The 22,744-nt window shown below is 39.4% G+C and overlaps 1 protein-coding gene and 1 pseudogene across 11 annotated transcripts in view; both read right to left on the reverse strand.

Moving 5' to 3' along the window:
* The window catches only part of LOC114255463, a 58,262-nt pseudogene extending 51,766 nt beyond the window's left edge, over positions 1-6,496 (reverse strand).
* Positions 6,497-6,935: 439 nt separating this feature from the next.
* Positions 6,936-22,744, reverse strand: part of LOC105831101 (rap guanine nucleotide exchange factor 2) — a 135,242-nt gene continuing 119,433 nt past the window's right edge. For 6 of the 11 annotated variants that reach the window (XM_036283491.1, XM_036283493.1, XM_036283492.1 and 3 more), the window contains 15 exons: positions 20,244-20,456; positions 19,807-20,159; positions 19,256-19,717; positions 18,891-19,183; positions 18,505-18,808; positions 18,168-18,399; positions 17,776-18,080; positions 17,484-17,668; positions 17,199-17,410; positions 16,820-17,051; positions 16,446-16,745; positions 16,044-16,361; positions 14,846-14,962; positions 12,240-12,506; positions 6,936-10,947 (listed from right to left, as the gene is read on the reverse strand). In XM_036283491.1, coding sequence (XP_036139384.1) covers positions 10,916-10,947; positions 12,240-12,506; positions 14,846-14,962; positions 16,044-16,361; positions 16,446-16,745; positions 16,820-17,051; positions 17,199-17,410; positions 17,484-17,668; positions 17,776-18,080; positions 18,168-18,399; positions 18,505-18,808; positions 18,891-19,183; positions 19,256-19,717; positions 19,807-20,159; positions 20,244-20,456 — 3,825 coding nt within the window. In that variant the 3' untranslated portion in view covers positions 6,936-10,915. Of the gene's footprint in view, positions 10,948-12,239; positions 12,507-13,606; positions 13,781-14,845; positions 14,963-16,043; positions 16,362-16,445; positions 16,746-16,819; positions 17,052-17,198; positions 17,411-17,483; positions 17,669-17,775; positions 18,081-18,167; positions 18,400-18,504; positions 18,809-18,890; positions 19,184-19,255; positions 19,718-19,806; positions 20,160-20,243; positions 20,457-21,987; positions 22,404-22,744 lie in introns of those variants that run through there. The other 5 variants (XM_036283499.1, XM_036283494.1, XM_028194182.2 and 2 more) reach the window with 5 other exon arrangements.

A 22,744-nucleotide genomic window follows, 5' to 3' on the forward strand; every position in this document is an offset into this window, starting at 1 on the left:
GTATAACGTGCTCACAAGCTCATCGCTCGGGCGGAGCGAGAGAAAGTGGTCGCGCGAAAAATATAATGACGGACGTGGTCTTCGTCGCGCGAAAATAGCGCGTCTGGGGCGCGATTTACGTGGCCGGGGGAGGGTGAAAGGGGCGCGTTAGGATATTTACGGCGGGGCCGTCATCCCGTAGAGATTATCCGGCCGACTGATGCGGAAATAACGACCGAATACGAAAGTCCGCGCGTTTTACGAACGGGCCATTACGTCTCGCTGTACCGCGCGGCTCGCCTCGTACTCGTCTCGTATATACATAAGTACGAGCCAGGCCGTAACGAGCGGGCGCGCGTTTACCCGCCTGGCTGACTGGCTGGCTGCACGAGCGACGACGATTCCGCAAGCTAGACCTTGCGACTGCAAATGGCACACAATGCGCCGCTCGTTTTCACCGCGCGGTTGTTTAAACGCGCATGGCTTAAACGAGGCACACTTAATCCGCCAAGGGATTAGTCTCTCGCCAATTTTCGAGAGGGTGCTCTCGATACGAGATGAGCTTACACGCGCGCAATGCACTGTTTCGCAATTAGTATGACGTGTGGCACCGCAAGGCGATAACGCGTAATCTGTATAACAGATTGTACACACAGAAAAGTATAATATTAACTTCTACTGCTGAGAAAAGTTATTACTCAATTTATTTTTTTTTTTTAGAAACAACATACTCGTTCAATAATTCACTTATGCAGCCATTGTTATTTATTTGTATATTTGTTCATATCAGAGGCTAATAATTTTCAATGTTATTAACTTTTAAGAAGTTAAAACTGCATCCAATTGACTAGAAATTTGTGAAAATTAAAAGATTAATTAAAGATAATTGTGACGTTTAGATAACAGTAAAGTAAATTCCAGAAGACTTTATTTGTAATTAATGATTAGTTTAAAACTTATTTATTATTTTTAGTTTCTTTTTTTTTCAGGTCTTCAGTTTCCAAAAATTAAAATAAAATAAAATAAAAGAACTTTTACACGCATCTAATAGGAAATAATGATTGTCTTTAATGAAAATATTTTCTAGATAACTTAAAATATTGTGTATATTCATAACAAACTTTAGAAAAACTCATTATTATGTATTTAAAAAGAGAATTTATACTCTTTCGGAGAATAGAAGAATTATCAAATTTTACTGAAGAAAATTGAAAATAATAATCAAATCAAACTTGATGTATTGAAAAGTATTAAATATGTAATATATATTACTAAGATTCTAGAACATATTTTAAATAAATTTGATGCTTGTGGCTGCGGTCAATGTAACGCTACAAATGCTTCGAAGCGTTTGTCTGACCAATGAAAACGAAGAATTTTACGAATTAATTGATCAAAAAATGCTTCGAAGCGTTTGTAATGGCTACGGTCAACATAACGCTACAAATGCTTCGAAGCGTTCGACTGATTAATCACGTGAAACCAAGATTTTCACGAATTAACCATCAAAGAATACTTTGTAACGTCAAGTTGACCGTAGCCTATGACAGATTTGCGGACATATAAATTTATGAAATATTTTAAATAACTAATAAATTTATTTAATTAAAATATATCTTTTACATAAAATATGTGCACGCAAAAGTCTATTTTATAAATAAATATCACTTATTTCAAGCAGATGATGAGCATATGCTGAGACGTTTATCGAGAAAACATTCTTTGTAAAAATAACCGTTAACTAAAAGAAAAAAAAAGCTAAAAGTTGAGTAATCGCTTTTCTCAGTACAAAAATGACATTCTTCTGCATGTAAGAAGCGCAAAGAAAACACCGGTGCCCAGATAAGACGGGAAAATACGGCTGCACAGTGAGATTACCAACTTTTTAATAATCGAGCCTATCAATAGCGCTAATAAATCACAAGTAAATAGCCCGTGCTCGTTTGCTCCATTGATTTGAAAGCAACAATAAAAAAAAAAAAGAAAAGAAACACAGTATTGAGTGTCAACGGAGAAATCTGCGTGCGAATATCCGCGTAACGTTATAGATATATCGGATTCGCGAGCACGCGAGATCCGTTTACTAACCTGGGCTGCGAGCGACGGTATTCTCAGCGGGGACGACGTCGAGTCGCGAGACGATAAATCCTCCTCGACGAGCAGCTCGCTTCCTTTCGCTCGCGCACAACGGCGACGTACTTCTTCTCTCCTGTGTGTTTATGCCTCGCTTCCTTCTTCCCGCCGCGAGGAAGAGATCTCTCGCTCTCCTCGGGGTACCCGATCGAGCATTCACCGAAAGGACACCGAGGGAACGGACGCGTATCGCATCGGTCTTGCGTGTCGCCTCGGTATTTCCTCAGCACCGATATATCATCCGCCTTTATACCGTATAGTCCTTTTGACTCGGCGGCGATCGGCGACGACGAGCGTGACGGAAAGAGTATCTCGGAAGACGCACACCACACAAAAGACGGTGGAGGAGGAGGAGGGTCACTCGACGACGACGACGACGACGACGACAACGCTGCCAGACGTCGTTCTGTTCCACGGCGGGAGCGGCTAATCGGCGGGATACCGTTTTAACGAACCTCCGAGTACGGCTTAATAAGCGCGCTCGTGCAGGTAATCGACAACGATCCGCCAGTCGTCGGCGTTATCGCCGTTCGATAGATAACAAAAGGTGTGCTTCGGAAGCGCTAGATTTGCCGCCGGCTTCGCTCCCGCTGCTATCGCTGTATACTGATGTCGTATTACGCTCTTCTCCTCTAATGATCTTAATGCGTTTCCTCCAGGCGGAATCCAATCGCGGATGGATCCTTTGTCCCCGCGCGACTGCTGGAGGACGAGCGACGACGCGAATGAACGGAAATGAAAAAGAGTCGGAGTATTCGGATACACGCGACTCTTATAATACTTGGCACAATCCTTGACTCCTCTTCGGAAAATTTTAACGATTTCTTCTTCGGGAGATTCCCGGCTCACTGTTCCCGATCCGTATTCCGTCCGGCACCACGCGGCTCGCACGACTCGCGGCGGCAACGGTGGCGGCGTCGATGACAGGCCTCGTTATCGTCTCGATGCGAAACGTCGTTATCGTCGCGACGACGACGAGAACGACGACGAAGATAGCGCGCAGCCGAGCGTGGCCCGAGGCCTTGCTGTCGCGGTAAATGGCGCGGAAATCCAGGTTGCGCCGGCCGCCGCGCGCGTTCGACCTGAAGCCGGCCCGAAGCCGATTCCACCTTCCCCGTCCCTGACCCGCTCAACCGGCGACCTCGATGAATCACGTCGGAAGCTGATCCCCCGGGCGGACAATCGACGAAAGTTCACACGCGAGGGGGAGCGAGGTCTCTCTCTCTCTCTCTCTCTCTCTCTTTCTCTTTCTTCTGCTTCGCTTCACGACCTTCGATGAGCGAAAAGATTCTCGCTTCGACGAAACGATTATCGAGATATGCGACTGATGATGCACGATAACGCACAACGGTGAGTTATCCAAGTTCTAAGGGCGAAAGTCTAAGAGGAGCGAGCTACGCCCGTTCCTTTCAAGATTTCTTCTTCTTCAACGTTCAGATTTATTTCATTTCATTTCCGATCGCATTGGGATAGAAGATGCTGGTATTAATCAATAGTCTTCGCTTTGTAGAGCTTGAGGGGGATGGCACAGAGGAATCCCTCTTGCGAAAACGGCGGCGAATCCACCCTGGTGAAACGTGTCCCGTCTGTTGTATACGAGGAATAAGCGCGTCTGTCTAACCGAAGCTCCGATCGAGCGTTCGCAGGAGGGAACGAGGCGAGTCCGCGCGAGGAATTGGAAATTATCCGCTTCCGCCTCTCGCTTCGGCGATCTCCGCGGGAATCTCGCGAGGAGGTCTCCGTTCAGGGCTGGGAAGTGACTCGTTGCTCGTAAACGAAGTTACAGTTAGAGTTACTTCTTTTCAGAAACTGTAACTTAACTGCGATCCTCTCTCTTTCTATATGTAACTGTAATTTTTAACTTGGTTACTTTTTTTTTTTTTTTTTTTGTATACCCAGTAAACTAATTTGGTAATTACTTTATGTATTTCAAATGCTCGTTCGTCAACGTGCGTTCAGCGAAATGAGAAGTGATAAAGCATCTCTTCGAGAACAACCGTCATGTGAACGTTAAAAGTCGAGACTTCAAAACAAATCCCGCGGGTTTTTTGTAGTCACGAAGAAACATTAATTTCATATTTTTTATGCATCCCAAGTAACAAGATATTAATTTATTAGGTTAGTTAAAAATATTAAATATCTTTTAGTTTTAAAGATACAGCACGTAACCGAGTGTTTGATACAATAAGTAAAATAATTTGAAGTAAAAAAAAAATGCAAGCTTCTTGTATTTAAACAAACAGCGGTGCAGAAAACATTACAAGAATTTAAGTCAATAGAGAAGTAACAACTCGTGACTTTTCGAGAGGGACAAACTGTAACTGTAACTAGTTACTCGAACAAAGGGTAACTTTTCCAATCCTCTTTCCGTTTGAAACAATCCGGTACACAAGGCGATTACGAAATCCGAATCCGCAAGCGCGCTGTCTCCGCGACCTCAGAAATCGCCTCGGAGGCGGCGAGAAGATCGATAGGGCATCCGTCCGAGAATCAGAGGCGACCACCTCCTCCCGATCAAGACGAGGTGCTTTGTGCCCCTTCCTGAGATACTTCCGAGTATCCTTCCGCGCGATTCGAGAGTCCCTTCCAAGTGATTCGCTCTCTTCAATAACAGAAGATCGTCTTCAATAACGAGGAAAATGATCCCCGGTGATGAAGACGGAGCCTCTCAATGACGGGTGATTACCGAGGCGCGCATCCGAGCCGCAGCGGATGCCAGAGACCGGTCGGGTAGCAGGCGCTACCTCGTCTTGTCGAATCATTCAGGCAGATTAAGTCGAGATTACGTTTTACCGCCGGGGGAATGGGGATTCGATTACGGCACACTCGCGCGGCACACTCACGAACATTCAGTGATGAACTTGGGCCGATGTGGATACTTTAAACGACAGAACCAGTCGAGCTATTCCGTCTCCTCCTAACAAACTAGCCGCGGCACAATTTGAACCCGCGGCACCGCGCGACATTCACACGGACCTCGTCTCACGGACAATTCTCTCTCCCGCGAGAGATATCGCGAACCGAATCCCGCAACAGCGGCCGACGATCTAGCCAACGATCGATCGATCGATCGATCGCCGCTCTTCCGCGCGCATCACGTCACCACGCGAAGCGGAAGATCGCGTCACGGAGATCCCGACAGCATCGCTCCCCGTCGAGGGTGGGAAACGCAAAAAACGCGCGTTCGCGCGCGACCAATGGATCCCGGGGATCTTAAAGCCGATCGTGCGCGCGCGAAAATACGATAAACCGAGCGCACACACGGCGCAGGTAAGAGCGGTTTTCGAACAACTACGTGCCGGTCGGAAGGCGGCGTTTCTTTCTCCCCTGCATCGTGCATCGGCTCGCCGCAGAGAGAGGGAAATGGCGAAACCGTCGAGGTAGGAGGTGGAGGTAGGTGCTGTGCTGCGAAACGCGAGGGGGAAGGGATGTGAGAGCGCGAGGATCTATGATAGTCCCCCGAGTGGATCGAGATCGGCGGTGGCTGGCTATCGCGAAAGAAATAGGGAGGGAGAGGTCTCTCGGAGACGAGAGAGAGAGAGCACCCTCCGGTGCTGTTTTTATCGGTTTTCCGTCAAACTCGCCGACAACGATACCCCTTACGTTGGTATGCCACCATCTCATTTTATGGAAATCTGTAAAACTTGGTCATTTTATTTATATTTTCGCATCTTTAATAATCATCTCTTTGTTGGTTAAACACGCGAACTATATGAGCAGAGCTCATGGATCATGGAACGTACGTTTGACAAAATTACGAATGACGTGATTGAAAAAAATTTCTCCATATACTTTTTAAACTTACATTTCATAAACGAGATTTTTTTTTAAATTATCCTTGTAGATTTGTAACGTATAACGTCCACTTTAAAATTCTTTTAACTCGAGCTCGGTCTCTAAATTCATTGCAAGTAAAATTTCAAGCGGCGCGATTGTAGCTTTTAAACCAAGGTACTGGGTTTTATTTTTAAATAAAAAAAATTCTATCTGTAAAATAAAAAATATATTTTGGAAGAGAGAGCGTTCTACATGCAGCGTACACAACTTAAGTCGCAATTTTACGCGCAGTGAATCGACTAACCCCCCGACTGTCAGTTGGTTCCTGTCTAAAGCAACAGGTGCTCGTCAACCGCTGCCATGTGGTGGTCGCACGAATGTAAGGCAGTACGCTCATTACATTTTGAGTCACGATATTCAGGATCGTGACTCAAAAGAAACCATCATTATTTGCTTTCAATTTTTTTCATGTAATCAAAGCAGGGTTGGATATATATGTTAATATTTTTTTATCTAAGTTAAAAGTTCAAGTTAATAGCTTGTAAAATTAATTTAGTTATATTAAAAGTTACATTAAAATTAAGTTACATTAAATTAAGTTAAATAGTAAAAGTTATTTTAGAAAGAATTATTTATAAAAGATTATTATATGTATATATAAATTAAAAAGTCGTAATCTTTTAAAGTTTGATTACTCAAAATATAATTATATAACATAAAGCATGAAATAAATTTAATATTTTATTTGTAAATGAAGTTTATATAAAATAACAAAGAAATATTATTTTTTTGTTATTAAATAATACAGTATTTTTCTTTTATATAAATTTTTAATTTAAAAAAGCTGATAAATCAAAGTTTGTGTTTTTAAAAGAAAAATGAAATCATTTAAAATTAAGTCTAAAAAAGTTAAAAGTTATTAGCTTTTTAACTTTATTATTCAACTTTCATCTTTTAATTAGTCACTAGTCACCAAATCAAATGGCACATAATTCTGATGTGCATCTTGGCGTAATAAAGAGGTAATAAAATAAATTCCCCGCCGATTCCTTACCAATTCTTTAATTGTTCATATAATTGTTTTGCTGGGAGGGATTTACATTAATGGGACTATAACACCTATGCGCGCAAATCTACAAATGGTAATCTTAAATATGCATTCAATATAATATTTTGCCACTTATATAGTGATTGGTAGACTTTTCTCTTCGCCTCTCTACACGTATGGTAGACAGATTATACAAAACATCATGTCGTACAAAATAGTAGTAGTAGTTTCATTTATCAATTTCGTTCCAACGGATGACCCGCTACGCACGGTACTGATTATATTCAGTCGCGTAATACTTACGCTTTATACTTCGAACGCGCGAGAATTCTAAGAAACATTTTTCCACTAGGGAAATTAACGAGCTTCGTGGTCCTTTATATCCCGAAAAGCGCCTGGCTTTTCGCTACTTAATGAATATATATCCAGAAGGATAATTGAATTCAAAAGTTCGATGTACCTCCTCTCTTCGCTAAAAAAATACCGTACGTAGTGGTTTGTTAATACAAATTAAAACTCGAAGTTTGAAGATACTCGATTCTAAAATCGTGATAAAGACAAAGCAATATAATTTCTAACATAAAAAACAAAACAAAAGGGGCGAATATCCTTATTTTTAAATATTTTCGAGTTCTAGAAATATGTATGACATTTAAAGAACAAGTCTGAAAATAAAACTTGTAAAGATAAGACTATTGCTCTCCGTAGATGCAATAATCTTCTTTTTGCAGCACACCTTTTAGACGTGTGCTATCTTTTCACGCTATATCTCGACAGAGAATATAACTCATTTTTTAAATATAAATTCTCTCTGTGTCATACTTTTTCTTTGCTGTATTTTGCGAAGTAAAAATGTGTATACGTGTATAAACTTTAAGAAATTTTATCAAAGTATTAGTTTTTGTACCATTATGAATCGTTAATAAATAAGCGTGGAAGATGGATCTCGATGTGCGGGACAGGATCACAACAAACAAACGAAACTGAAAAGACGGGAGACATTGTATTATGTGTGATTCAAGTTTTATTAAACAAATTAAATACAAAAGATATTCTGTTGCTTGCTGTCCGCGTTATATAGACGAATATATCTCGGGGTTATAAATAATTAAAACAACAGAATGAGGCATGGTATAAATAAAATAAAGAACGGAAGAAAATGCGGCCCGTCTTAACTTACGTTTCTCGAGCAATAAACATTCTCGCGTGTTCGCATTGTATAGTTTCCTGCCGAATTTCATTAAAAGAAAAGAGTATGTTAACTACGAAGCGTCCAAGCTCCTTTAAATTTATGACGCCATTAAAAAGTTAACATGATTTTATTGGAATAATATACAATTTCCATCGAGAATTCCGCATTCCAATTTGTATTATAAAAAATATATATTTCATATGGTTTAGTATAAAATTTATTTCTTATAAAAAATTTCTTGCATCTAAAAGAATTGTTAGAAACATGTCGGTATCTCAATTGTAATAAACAAAATAATATTCTCGATATTCTGAATTCTCGATAAAAATTCGATTCTTTTCGAGAGTATTATAAATGCATGTGGAATGATGTAAGAGCCTGGTACGCTAAAATGCAAAAGATGACGAGAGAAAGAACAAAGATAACAATAGATTTGTTGCATCGGGCCTGAAGAAAAGAAAATGATTTAGATTTCTTGATGATGCATTACGAAGTATCTTAATTACCGGTAAATACGCTTAAAAATTTTTTTCGAGAACGTTGGATAATTAATATTTAAAAGTCGTTAGGATATGTACAGAGAGATATAATATATGAATATGAAGTGTATATGTGTAAATATATTCCTGTCCCGAAAGACCGAGCTGGAACACATCCCTTTCGATCCTTCGGAATCAACTACATCGAAGAGTAACACAGTCTTTGTGGATTTCGAAGTTGGTCTTTTAATAAAAGAAAACAATTAAGGAAAGAAAAATAAGTGAGCAAATATTAGTAAGTAATGTTACTATTTAACAGTAGTTTGTTAAATGAAAGTTCTTCGCTTTTTTCCCTTTCTTTTTTTAGGAAGAGAAAGCCATTTGTTATCTGATGATGTAAACACGGCAAGACAAAGTTTGGAATGTAATTAATGACAAAGAACGGAGTATCCAAAAAAGCACTGTGTTGACTTTCGATACTCTTTTTGTCTTTCTTTCTGACACATTCACACTCTTTTGCATTCTCCCCTATTTTTTCTCGCGCGTTTTTTCGATTTCCGCTTACTTGGCAATCGCAAAAACGGTGCCTGGGTAATTAGGCCCTCTTTGCTAACGCGTCGATACATATCGTGCACGTGAATTACAGTTTTTTTTATAATACTTGTAAAAGGGACTCGAGTCTCGTGTAAGAATAGACAAGAGCGTATATGTATATGTAGGTGTATGTATGTGCGCGTGCATGTGTACGCACATATGTTGTATCTCTATATGTGTGTCTCTGTGTGTGTGTGTTTTATATATATATATATATAATATACATAGATAAATCTACTATATAAAGCCAATCGCTTCTCTCGTACCGACATGTAAAGTAGCGAAAATGTTATTTCTTCTTTTTATCTTTGTCCTCGAATTTTATGACATACGATCCGAAGAAATTTCTTTCGCACATTGTGGATTACATCCGTAAAACTAAAAACAAGTAACCAGGACATTCATAAAATAACAAAGAATATAAACCCGATGATAACTCGATGGTAAAGTATCGAACTAAAGACTGAAATTAGAAAAATAATTTATTTACAGATTAAAATTCGTTATGCATTCTGTAAAAATAAATGGAGCAAAGTATAGTTTCGTGGGTTATATAGACACGCTTAAAAAAACTGTGCTATTATGAAAAACAATTATCTCGATCGTAGTTTTCGAGAAATTCTTTTTCTTTGTACTTGATTACGTTGTCATTAAAATTCAGCAAAAGCGTAAAAGTACATCAACTTTTCTTGTAAAACTTGAATTGTCTGTACCAGAGCCAGATTGGCTATAGAAATCTTTTAAAAGGAAGGCGCTTAAAATGGAATAAACCGTTTCAAATAACGTGCAAACAAAATTTAAAACGATTATGAGACATTTCCATTTTTTACCGATAAGAAGACGAATCTTTTTACTTCTTAAACACATACATGCTAGTGAAACCACCATGTTAAACACAAGACCGCATTATATTCTAAACAATGAATCTTTGTCTCATCTCTCGTAGTCCCTCTGATCTTTTTCTCTAAATACTATAACACTACGCTATTTACACCAACTTATACTATTAGGGGACACTAAATATTAACCTACCAAGTATATATTACAGGACACGCCGTCATATATTCGTACTTTCTCTGCAGTATATATAACACATCTTTGGACTTGGTTTTATTACACATTTATATAGAATATTACGCGATCGTTTTCTCTTCTCCCTCATTTAATTTGCTTCTCGCCATCTCGTGAAAGCCTACGAGCGCTTACTCGAGAAGCGTTCTTTCAGTCTAATAAAAGAAAAGTATTTTCCTACCGTTTTCTCCCGCTTACCGACATTTATCATTTATTTGCCGTTTTCCACGATACGTTGTACAAATATTTTTAACGCTTGAGATTCTCGGTGATTCCTCCTTCAGGTTCGCCTCGGGGACCCTTGGAAGACAAGCGTTCCGTTTAAATAAAAATAAACGCCTTTACACCTAATAAAGTCTAAGTAGGTTCTACCAACGCGAAAATTGGTCTGCACCTCAAGAAAAAGTGTCACATGTTAACGACCATGAACCATTGAATTAGGATGCTACCGTTACGAATACAAAAAGATATTCGCCGTTACAAGAAGAAAGTTTGCAAGCGTCGTCAATCTTTCTTGTAGTCTCTCTTCATTAACGGTCCGCGCATGGTATCATCCGGAAACGATTTCTCTTTTAACCGTGTAAAAAGAAATCGTATGACAAAATTAACTAAACGGTAATCGAGACGAAACTCGTGGACCACTTAAACCGCCGACACTTGAGCGTCTTCGTCATCTGTAACATTTCAAAATATGTTTTAGTAAATGACACATTAAAGTGCCAAATATATGATAACTGGAGAACGAGGGACTCTAATTTAGATCAATACAATTTAATACGTGTAATTCTCTTCGATTTAATGATTAATCTATTAAAATCAAAGTAAAAAACAAAAAATATTTTAATAATGGTCGATAATGGAAAGATGTATTTCTACTAAAAATTAAAAAGCTAGAGTAAAAAAATTCCATGCTATGTGATACATTTTATATTTATTTTCTATATCTCTACATGTTAAAGTCTCTCGTTAATGCGATACTTATAAACATAACGTATTGCATTTTCTCAGAAATTCTAAATATAATTGTTTTAAATTAACTTAAAAAAAAAAAATAAACAATTAATGCAAAAAAATGAAAGAATAAATCGTGCGACATGGACAAGCAACAAATCATGCCTTGGTATCACGCAAAAGATAAACAAAAGTGCAAATTTAACATGTTGTAACGTTTCAATGCAAAATTCAATGATGATAGGCAAGCCAGTGTATTATGCAATGATTACTAATAATAAATATTGACATAATGCAAACAAATATGATTATATACGAAATAATGTGATTATGCTTAATGAATGCTGCATGACGAGCACATTGATTAAACATAAACTTTACAAACATGTTCTGCAGGCATTTTGTTCATTTTACAAGTAAATATATTTATTTACACTACATACTAAGAATTATCCGTCAACGTAATATTGTTTCTGTATGTTGTAATTGCGTTCAAAATTGTGTTCATAATCGTGTTTACTGTTACAATCGAGATTTCGTTTCAATTATGCAATAAAATGTTTTTCAGAAGTAAAAATAAAATCTTTTTTAGAAGTAGAAAAAATCATTCCAAAAAATAGTTTGCAAAAATTTCTAAACTAGCATCACATATCAGAAGAAAAGACAATAGCCTTAAAAATATCATTATCTGTTTAAATGAATACACAAAAATTAGAAATGCATAGCGTCAAGATAATAGTCATTTTCGGACGCATGATAAAAAATCAGTCAGACAAGAAAAATAAAAATAAAAAACATTGCGCAAAAATTGATGGCCGTGAGAGTTTATTTTACGAAAGCAATTCCGACAGTAGTGAGCTGACAGAGTGCTTTCGTCAACAAAATTTTGGCACTCCTCGCCGTGCGTGAACGTTGATAACGAGAACGTAACAAGCCTCAACGAGCGTAAATAGTTTAGATGTGTGTATGAGAGCGTGTGTGAGAAACGGTAGAGCGATTTGGCTAGATGTAGTACCATCTTCGTGATCGGTGCCCCGATAGGTGACCCCCTCGTGGCTGTTAGCACGACCGAGTCTGTGCAATCTCGCCATCTGCTGCGCGACTTTGTATGCCGGTGGTTGACGGCATTGCGGCGCGTTACTCATGCCAGATCGCATCGACGACGACGTCATGTTGCCCGCCATGGCACTCATCGTCGTCATTATGGTCGTAGTCCCCGCTCCGGGCGGTGGTAACGGGGCTGGCATCCCTAGGCCCATGTTTACTCCTAATCCCGTAGTACCTGAAAACCCTCGACTCTCTCGATCTCTTTTTCTCTTCGTTTCGCAGCCTCTCCTCCGCCCTCTCTCAACATCCTCCCTCTCGTCGACAAAATAATTCGCCTGCCACCGCGGAAACAGCGTTTGTAAGCGAGAACGTTGAAAGTATCGAGCAAATTCGTGTCTGCTTATATTACGTAAAACTCTAATTAACGGAATGGGTATAAAGAATTCGAACATCTTACGAAATAAGATATTAAATACATTGTACTCTTGCAAAATAAACTACATTAATAAAATTAATAAAACAAAAAGATCTCATTTTTATAACATTCCATATTTGCTTTCTTCTCTACACATTTATAATTTACATTTTGCAACGCGCATGATACTATTCAATATTATTATCCTTTCTTTTGTCAATATTCAATACATTGATTTATATCGATTGAAACCTCATCTTTTTCATCCTTTAAAAGCAGCATAAAAACAAATTACAGCATTCAATTAATCATTGGGAGAAATGAAAGATTGTCGCGCTTACAACCGAGATCCGCGAGAGGTAAACGAGTTTACTGAAACCCGCAAGAGACATTCGTCGCTAGCCACACTACCTGCCCAAGAGGAAGAAAGCACAGATATACCATTTTACGTTAATATCCTGAAAAGAACGGTCAATTATCTCCACTAATACTACAGTACACACAAATAGCACGGAGCAAGCTGGAATGCAATGGCATTGTGCTTTTCTAGGCCACATTCGAAACGAATAGTAGTACTACATGTGTCACCAGTTTTGCGCATTGGCAGATTCATTCGATAAATAATAGTTACACGCACGGCAACGTTACGTACCAGAAACGCAATCAAACACTTTTCCTCAAGAAAGAGAATTTCCATTAAGAAGATTGGACAAAACTTCAAAGCTGTGTAAAGATGCCAAAAACCAACAAGATTACTTTCTATTACCACTTCGATATGTTATTCCGCATGCATGAGCCATACTGTGTGTGCATCCTCAAAATAATATATTCCGTTTTCGAGACAGCAGAGACAATAAGATCAAGTCGCGATGAATCAGTGCAGGCCAAACAGCGAAACAGGCAAACAGTCGCGAACTCACCTTGAGGAGTTGGGGGTTGGTGGTGATGATGAAGATGATGATCGTGATAATGTTGGTGGTGATGATGGTGGTGATGATGATTGTGGTTCTGGTTGTGATTCTGATTGGCAGGAAGCGGAGGTAACACTGCTACCGCGTGAGGAAATGGGGGTGCTCCGCCTCTTATAACAGACCCTGCACCATACAGAGGCCACAATGCGACAGTTTTTTTTTTATTTACAAAATCTACAAATTTGTGCCGTCGCTGGATACGCGAAGAAACTCTCCCCCTCCCCCCCATCCAAACAAATTTGCTTTTATGCGATAGAAATATTTTCATTAAAAGGGCACAATTGTGATGAATAATGCATGAAATATCGCCTGCGAGATCGAAGCGAATAGTATAATAAGCTGTGAAGCGAATCTTAGAAGCGGCGGAACCTTAAGAAGCGATTAAAAGCACAGTTATTATATACACTATATACGCAGTGCTCGATGACGCGAGTATCAATTAAAAAAAAAACATGACACGCAATGTTTTGCTAACTATATTTAATTCTTTATGCGCTCATATGGATATTTACGATAATCCGTTTAACGCTTGAAGGTACGTGGCCATGGGACATACGTTTTTCAGTTATAAAATTTAGTGACATAAATAATTACATAAATAAAATAATACATCAACGAAAATTCCTAATATTTAATACTCGACAAATCAATAATTAAAATCATATATGTATTTAATGAAAATAATTTGTAAACTCAAGTCGTGATTGGACACTGAAATTTCGGTTTTTAATTTTTCAACGCTACAGTATCAAACACGAACATCACTCTTGAATACTTACAGCATTAAAATCACACCAAAATTATAATACACTAATTTTGACTCTAAATACTATCAAAAGTATTGTCACTCAATGCAAAACGAGAGACATGTAATCTCAACATAAAAACAAATCAAATAATGCAAAAACCAACGTAAAAAAACAATATAAAAACGAGCAGCGAACGGAGATGTAAACAACCGTAATCTCACATCGTAAAAGTGTGTATCCAGCTCTCATCGTGAGTGCGCCAAGGAAAATTTCGATTGCCGGTCCGACACCGGCACCGCGAAAGAAAGTACTACGTCTTGACTACTTCTCTACTACGGTGTGTCTCTACGGATCGGGCAAGAGGAACAGCACACGAGCACACTTCGTCATAATCCGTTCTCTCCGCCTCACTCTCGTTTGTTTATTTTTTATTACGTACCTTGAAGAGCGGAGTGCCGTCTTTGCGGTGGCGGTGGGCTGCCGCCCGCTTCCACGCTGCTCCCGCTGTGGCTGTCCAGTTGAGTGCTATGACCACTGTCACTGCTCGTCACCGAACCTACGCACAGGTTCCCAAGACACTTCTATCACTACACACGTTCTAACCGAGGGATTACGCCCTGACACGACTGCTAAACGGCCCTATTTATTGTCTACAAATCATCGACGCACATGCGCCTCTCGTTCATAATCTGTAAATCTTTTTGTTCTAAAAGTAAACAGTCTCACAGAGAGCCGGCGCAAGAGTCTAACGTAAGCTAGTCACTTCGCCACATTTCCTATCTATATATATCTTTCTTGCCGTTTACAAGCATTTACATCCTATTCATTGACAGAGCGTAATCAACAAGTATATCTTATGTGCGCGATGTTGAAGTACTGTACGCCGTTTTAAAGTCATTACCGATGGTATTTATTGATCCCTTGATTGATACGACATTCAGAAATCGGGTTGCGAGTACTTAAATGATTGATTTAACCTTCAATTTTTAGACCACGAATGTGCAAACTATTTTATAAATTTTTGATAACCTTTGCGAATTAAGATTGTCAAGATTTATATTTAATAATTTTCTATTTCGAGTGCGTATAAAAGCAGCGCTGTCGATCTCATTAAAATACGACTCCGTATGTCCCATGGTATGAGAGCTCCGAGTCGAAGCCGTAGTACGTTAGGAGTTAGGCATTTGTGACGTCTGATTGAAAAGAAAAGCTCGCGCTATAGTAATCGGCGTACAAGATGCGTGTGTGAGTGTCGTGTAAATATGGATCAACTAAATAACATGGAACATTTATGAATTGCGTAAACGGCTGTGCAGCGTGCATAATAATGAGACTCCTTGTTGCGAGACCTGACCAGTGTATGTAACGAGCAATGAAAGTGCGTGATGGTGCTGCACGAGATGCGTGTCTACAAAGTCGATATTTAATCGCTCGAAAAATCTATCGGTCTATCAATATGATCTAAAAAAGTTATAAACGAAAAGCTATTAAAAAAATATCGTAAAATAAAATAACTCGAACATCTATTTAGATGGAATAATCCATTTAAATGTCTTTAGAAAAACTTAAAGAATGTATTAATATCCCGGACAGCATCTCGCTTCATACCATTTCATAAGGAAGGAAATTGTACTCACCGCTTGTTAAAGTTTTCCTCAGTGGCTGTAAATTGCTTAAGCTAGTTACGCTACTGCTCTCCGCGCTAAGGTCAACCGGCGGCGGTAGGCTGGCAGGAGTATCGCTGTGGGATCGTTCATGCATCGGTACTCTGCTGCCAGATCCTACTCTCCTAGGTGCACCCGGACTTGGCTCCAAACCGCTCGAATGCAGCGCTAATCCCGGTACAGGTAGCGGTGGCGGACAGTGCTTAGGTTGATATGGTCGTGTCTTGTGAGGATCGGACAAAGCCAACATCTTCCTAACTGCCTGCGGCGACGCGGCGCCGAATTTTGTACCTATAAATTCATAATTGATACAAATTACAAAATCTTCAAAAAAATTTCTTACAGTGCAATTGTACAAAACAAAGATTCACCAACCTTGTATACTCTTCCTGCCTTCGCTGGTACTACTGGCGCTACTCGTGGTCGACAGAGTAGGCGACGGATGTCGTCTTCCCCGACTACCACCCAGTGGTACCGCAGCTGCAACTGCAACGGCTCCTGCATGTGGCTCGCAATCGACAGAAAGTTGATGCAACCGTTCCTCATCAGTGATAACTTTCATGTTTGCGAGATAGGCCTTCACCCTTCGGACCATCTGTGCTTCCTCAAACATTTTCTTCGGATTTGGTGCAGCTGTAGATTTTTTTCGTCGTTTCACTGTTGCAGTTTGGCCGCCTATAAATTACAATAACACAGATGTTCAAATATTGTATATTAGAAATCAAACTAGCGAAAAAGAATCAACTCACCTTGATTACCAGTAGTCATTTGATTCAGAGCTACCATCGCGGAACTTGGTGGTTGCCCGCCCCTTTCCAGCATGGTTAATAAATCATAAGGTGAGGAACACATGTTCGTTAATGTTCTCACTTCCTTCGCTATCATCCTGAGTTTTTCAAAATTTACTAGACCTTCTACTCTTGAATCATTACCAAGATGTATGAAGGTCAAATCTTTTTTCACAACTGGATAAAAAGGTATCTAAAATAATCATTTAACTCGTTAGTAATAATTAAAAGTTTTCATAATACAACTTAGATTACAGAACAAAATAATAAATCATAAACAATAAATAATAAAATAAAAACGTAAACGTAAAGATAATTTTGTTATAAAAGGATGACTCACTATCGGTGGTTGCGTTTGTTCAGACAACACCAATTGTCGGTATTTACTCATGTTACGACTGGGATCCATTAATTCTTGTAGATCGCTGAATAGTCTTTGATACTTAGTTGGCAGTTTTTCCCACGAAGCTCGTAACCTCGATACTGAGCCATGACCCAAACCGGATACGATCGCAAACATGGAATTGAAATTTTTGCACTCCTTGCATTGGCCTACACAGAAAAATATCATCAATGTAAAATATGTAAAAAATAAAATAATGAAAAAGGTGCAAAAAATACTTACGCGCTATTTTAATAAATTGTTTTATAATCTTACTGCGCCGTACGAGATTATGCTCGGAACAAACTTCCGTTACGACCCAAAACATTTCTCTGTTGACTAGTTCTGCAAACTGACTGAGCATAGGCATACCGTACCTACTTTTCAATTCAAACAAATCATCCACATACTCTGTGGATTCGATTTGTCTGTAACAAAACACACGAAAGTGAACTTATTATTACTATAAAATATATTTCAAGTTATAGATTTGCATTGAGCAAGTATTTGAATATTTTATAAAATGTCAAATTACCTGAATATACTGAAGTCTTGTAAAGTCAGTTGTATTGCTACTTCCACAGCATTCAATTGCAAAAAGTGTACTTGAGACTCTCGAATAAGTTCCGGAGCTTGATCGTCAGCTACTAAAGTTTCGGAAATCCCGTTGGTCTTTAAATAGTATCGAGAACTTAATCCAATTCGTTCCGCAAGATTCTGCATCTGATCTGGCAATCTACGTTGCTTGATCATGCCACCTTCACCAACGCTTACTTCCGCAAGAGAAAAATTGGAACTGCTCTCTGTTATACCAAATTCTTGAAGTGCAAGCATCACCACCTATAAACAAATTAACATATTATTATTATTATATAAACTATTATATGCATTTTTCTTTAGTTAATGTCAACGGAAAAATTTACTTACCTCATGAGCTGTCGTTTCTTTGTGAATAAGGAGATACTTGCAGGTTTGATCAGCTTTATATACTTTGAGCACATGTTCAGGATAATCGTTTGCCCTCAAGTCATCGTAACAATAAAGTGACGTAAGATCTGGATTACTCTTCGAATGGTATAGATTAGTAGTAGTTTGTGTAAGCCCTGTTCCCGGTGGTGTATGTGGTGGCGCAAGAGAATCATCTACATGTACACCGTCGCTATTAAAGTAAAAAAATATCCCATGTTAATAAAGGATTCATGTGCATTTAATTATTTATTATTAATTTAATTATTATTTATGCATAATGTTTTAATACACTCACTTGATCGTATTCTTTGGCAGTATGTTCATTTTCATAAGTGCTTTCTGTAATCGCCGTTTAGGTCCAAGAGTCATAAAGCCCTTGTGCTCTTTTTTAGCATCTTTGCATGGAGATACATTGTTGTCCGGAATTAATAACGGTACTCCACCAATCATAGGATTTAAAGGATTCACAGGAGTCATAGGATCTACATGCGTTGACAATCTAACTCGTGGATCCGATGGAAGCCTAGGTATTTCTGGCTTATTCGTTCTACCTCGGGGTCTTGGAGAATTGTCTGGCATTTGAAGCATTTCTTTGAAAGCTGTAAAACATCAAATAATTAAAGATTTAAAAAAGGAAAATTTTATGATTTCTAGTTTTTATTGGTCCAGTTGTAAACCTACCAAGCAAATTAGATTTGACAGTTATACTGAGATGTGTAGAAGATCTTAAAAGCTCGAGAGCTTTTGCATGATTTACGTGCTCAAAACTTTGGCCGTTTACTTCTAAAATCTGGTCACCTCTCTTTAAACCAACATCTTCAGCCTTAGATCTCTTATCAACTTTTGAGATAAATATACCAAAACCTCTTTCAAATCCTCCTAAAATGCTAAAATTTAAGACTTCTTCCCTGTTTGGCCTAGCTAACGTTACGTTTCGTGTCCTTGCTTTCGCCGCACATGCTATATTTAACAACCTAAAATTCCGATTATAAATTAATAATTATTTTTTGTTTTAATTTTTTTTTCTTTAAAAAATAAAATATTACCTTTGCTGTCCTAACATTTTCTCTTTTTCCAGCCCATTTTCGAATGCTTCTAAAAATTCCATCATAGCGGGATCAGTCTCAAAATCAGTAAAATGATTGTTCACCCATAAGAGCACGACACGAGCAACGCGATCTCGCACTTGTGCTTGATCAAACCACTCCAGCAATTGACTTGCAACTAACAACGGACTATCAATGAACGTTCGATGAGTCAATAAGAAATCCTCTACATAAGTAGGATCGGTAATACTGTTTTCTTCAATGAGCTGTAACATCAAACGCTCTGGCGTTCCCCGAATTACCACGTGGCCTTTTCGCGCTCCACCATCCAATGCTCCTCGCAATTCAGTCACTAGAATCACCCTTCCGTTCTCTTCATGCCTCCTAGTATTCTCTTCACCTTGATGTTGTATTCGAAAATAATCTGCTTGTGTGACGCAAACAAATTGGCAATCGTCGCACCTGCAAATAGAAAATCTCATTTTTATCTTCCTATACCTTTTCAGGTATTACGATTTATACATGAGTAGGAAAAAAATCAAATTACGAACTTTGTTCTCATAACTCCGCGATGTAATAATCTCTCCATAGTAGGCAAGATACCAAAACTATCGCCGAGACCGAGTTGTTCAATCTCGCCATTGCTGTGCTCAATCTCAACAGCCCCATTGATTAGCACGCTCCAACTGTCGAGTTCCTCGTTGTCGTTCAAGACCACCATACCGGCACGATCAACTACCGCGAACACCATTACGGCACACAGCGCTCTTCTAACAGCCAAAGTCATATTTGTGAAGGCTTTCAATTGTTGTGTGAATTCTAAAAGCGTCTCTATATCGTCCTCTGTTCTCTCAACAGGATCCTTTTCTAAACATTCTCGTACGGGATCGCGCACTGTTAAACTCTAAAATATAAAATTATTAAGAATTAGAATCACATCCAATGTATCTTTTAAAAAACAAGATAAATTGTAGTATATTATGCTTACGTCCATGCTCTCTGCCAGATCCTCCTCCTCATCGCTATCAACAATGGACTCCACAAGACCTGAAAGATCCACCTCATCAGGATCTGCGTCTAACGAACTTTGTACAGATGTCATGGTGTCGGATCCACTATACGCTGAACTTGTGTCACTCGAATGGCTGCTCCTGTTTGATTTCTGATACAGCTCCGGCCTGCCCGTGAGGCCCTGGGAGAACTACAAAAAAAACATTTTTATTAGCTTATTTAATATTATTTCTAAATTGCAAAAATATTTAAAGATCTAAACTGCATTAAAGATTTATGTACTTGTCTTTTTGCTATAATTTGTTAAAATCTACCATCTTTATGCACTATTTTTACAAGTAAAAAACATTTTCTATCAAACTTTATAAAGTAGTTTAATCAATTTTGTATTTTCTCAATACTAAATATTACATATGTTTATTTAGAATATAAATCAATATAATAAAATCTTGATATGCAACATACATACAGAGTAAATCAAAAGTATGTTTTAAAATTTCATGTGTGCATTCACAGATAAAAAGGAAGAACAATTTCTATCAAAATTAGACTAAAAATATTTCTTTATTGCAATAATGGATACAAATATATTTGAAATAACCAAATATCAAATTAGATTCTTCGTCCAGGATCATTTAAAGGCCATTAATTTATAAAACAGCTAACAATAAAAAGGATCTGTAGAAACTATAGAATCTACTATTATTTAAATAAATTTAATATTTGCTCCTACTGTATTTGTGTCCTTTATTTGACAATAAAGCATCTTTGACGCGACGTCCAGCAACACGCAAAATTTTAAAATCTACTTATGATTCAACCTGTATATTACATTCTACAAACTTTATAGAGTTAGCAATGAAGTAAAGAAAACAATAAAAAAGAATAAAACTTGGCAAACATTACGCTGATAAAAGATTTATCTGTCAGCATGTCTACACGAGTTGTACAAATTATAAAAGTATACGATGTGAAATACAAAACACTAGTAGTAAGTCATCTGCCTCATTTATTAACGATCAATCTAACGACTATGACAATGCACCTAATCAAGAATCTTCTAAAATGATGATCCTCAAGGAAGATCCTAAAAAAAACCAAAAACCCATGCTGCTCCTGAGGCTCGAAGACAACCTGTACCTGCATAGCTCTAGATGCAAAACAAAAACATCGACGCCGCTCGCTCGCTCGCAGAGCAAAGTAGGAAATACCAAGAATGGGCGTGATTAGGATACAGGCTCTAGCTCGCGGGTAGGTTAGGTTAGGTTAGGTCGCAGCGACATGACATCACGCACGCATGTACATACAAACGGTTTGTTTTTTACTTTTAATAGCTGAACCAATGTTCACTCTCCGTACCTGATGGGAAAAGAAAATGGACATGATTCAAAACTTGCGGAAAGCGAGAGGGAGAGAGGAAATTCCAGTGGGGTTCAGAGCGGCAATAAAAAAAATCTATACGTGCGTGCATCGGGACACGAGCGTACGTATACTTCACGCGCGCGCCCATATAAATTATACTCGTCGTCCAAACAAAACACCTACGACGAGACTGTTGTCATGTCATCGCGAGGGGCGGCCGCAGCATACATACGCCCCGCGCTCTCGGAGAGCCGATGCTCTCCCGACGGGGCGAGAGAAAGAGAGAGGAAGGGAGACGGAGAGAGAAAGAGAGCCAAGGCCATTTTGAGTAGGTATATCTTCTCGAGTGAGGCACTCACTTGATACACGCCGAACGCGTCCATCGCGTCGTCAGCGAGGGAACCCGCGCGTAGTCGTCTTGACTTCTCGTTGTTTATTCCTCCTCGGAGACGCGATTACGACGACGACGACGACGACGACGACGACGAATCGTCCGCGGTGGGACGCGTCCGCATTTTCCTACGCGCGCGCCTTATCCTTATATTCGCGATATCGTTTCTCACTCACTCGACGCGCGTGAAAGCGGACGACGCGACGCGGCGTGACCCTCCTCGTACGGCGGTCTAAACGCTAAACTCGTGACGCGTCCGACTGTCCGTCAGTCCGTTCGTTCCGTTCACTGTTGTCGCGACACACCGCTCGTCAGCTCAGCGGACACAGGACTGTGCCGTGCCTCTTCTCGTTCCCCCGTCGCGTCCCGCCGCCACCCGCGCCGCTCTCTCACCGACTCGAGCCCGCACCGTGCCGTGCCGCTGGCATTTTCTCTCCCTTCAGATCGCAGCGTAGTCACGTGACCCGCCGCGCCGTGAACGGATCCTCAGGTCCGTGTCAACGGAGGGGGCGCGCCACGCCGGCTGCGGGGAAGCGAGGGGATGCCGGGCCACCTGTAGCTTCCACGCGCGGTCATTTTTCTTTTTTTCTTTTTCTTTTACCGAATTCGATGTGGATCCCTTGATCACTTTGCCCGCGAACGTACCAATTACAAACCAGAGTATTTACTCAAATTTTGTGAAACAACTCCCGGGAGAAAATTCTCGATTGCTCGAGGAATTTTAT

The sequence above is a fragment of the Monomorium pharaonis genome, chromosome 2 (assembly GCF_013373865.1).
Source record: "Monomorium pharaonis isolate MP-MQ-018 chromosome 2, ASM1337386v2, whole genome shotgun sequence".
In the NCBI taxonomy this organism is placed as follows: domain Eukaryota; kingdom Metazoa; phylum Arthropoda; class Insecta; order Hymenoptera; family Formicidae; genus Monomorium; species Monomorium pharaonis.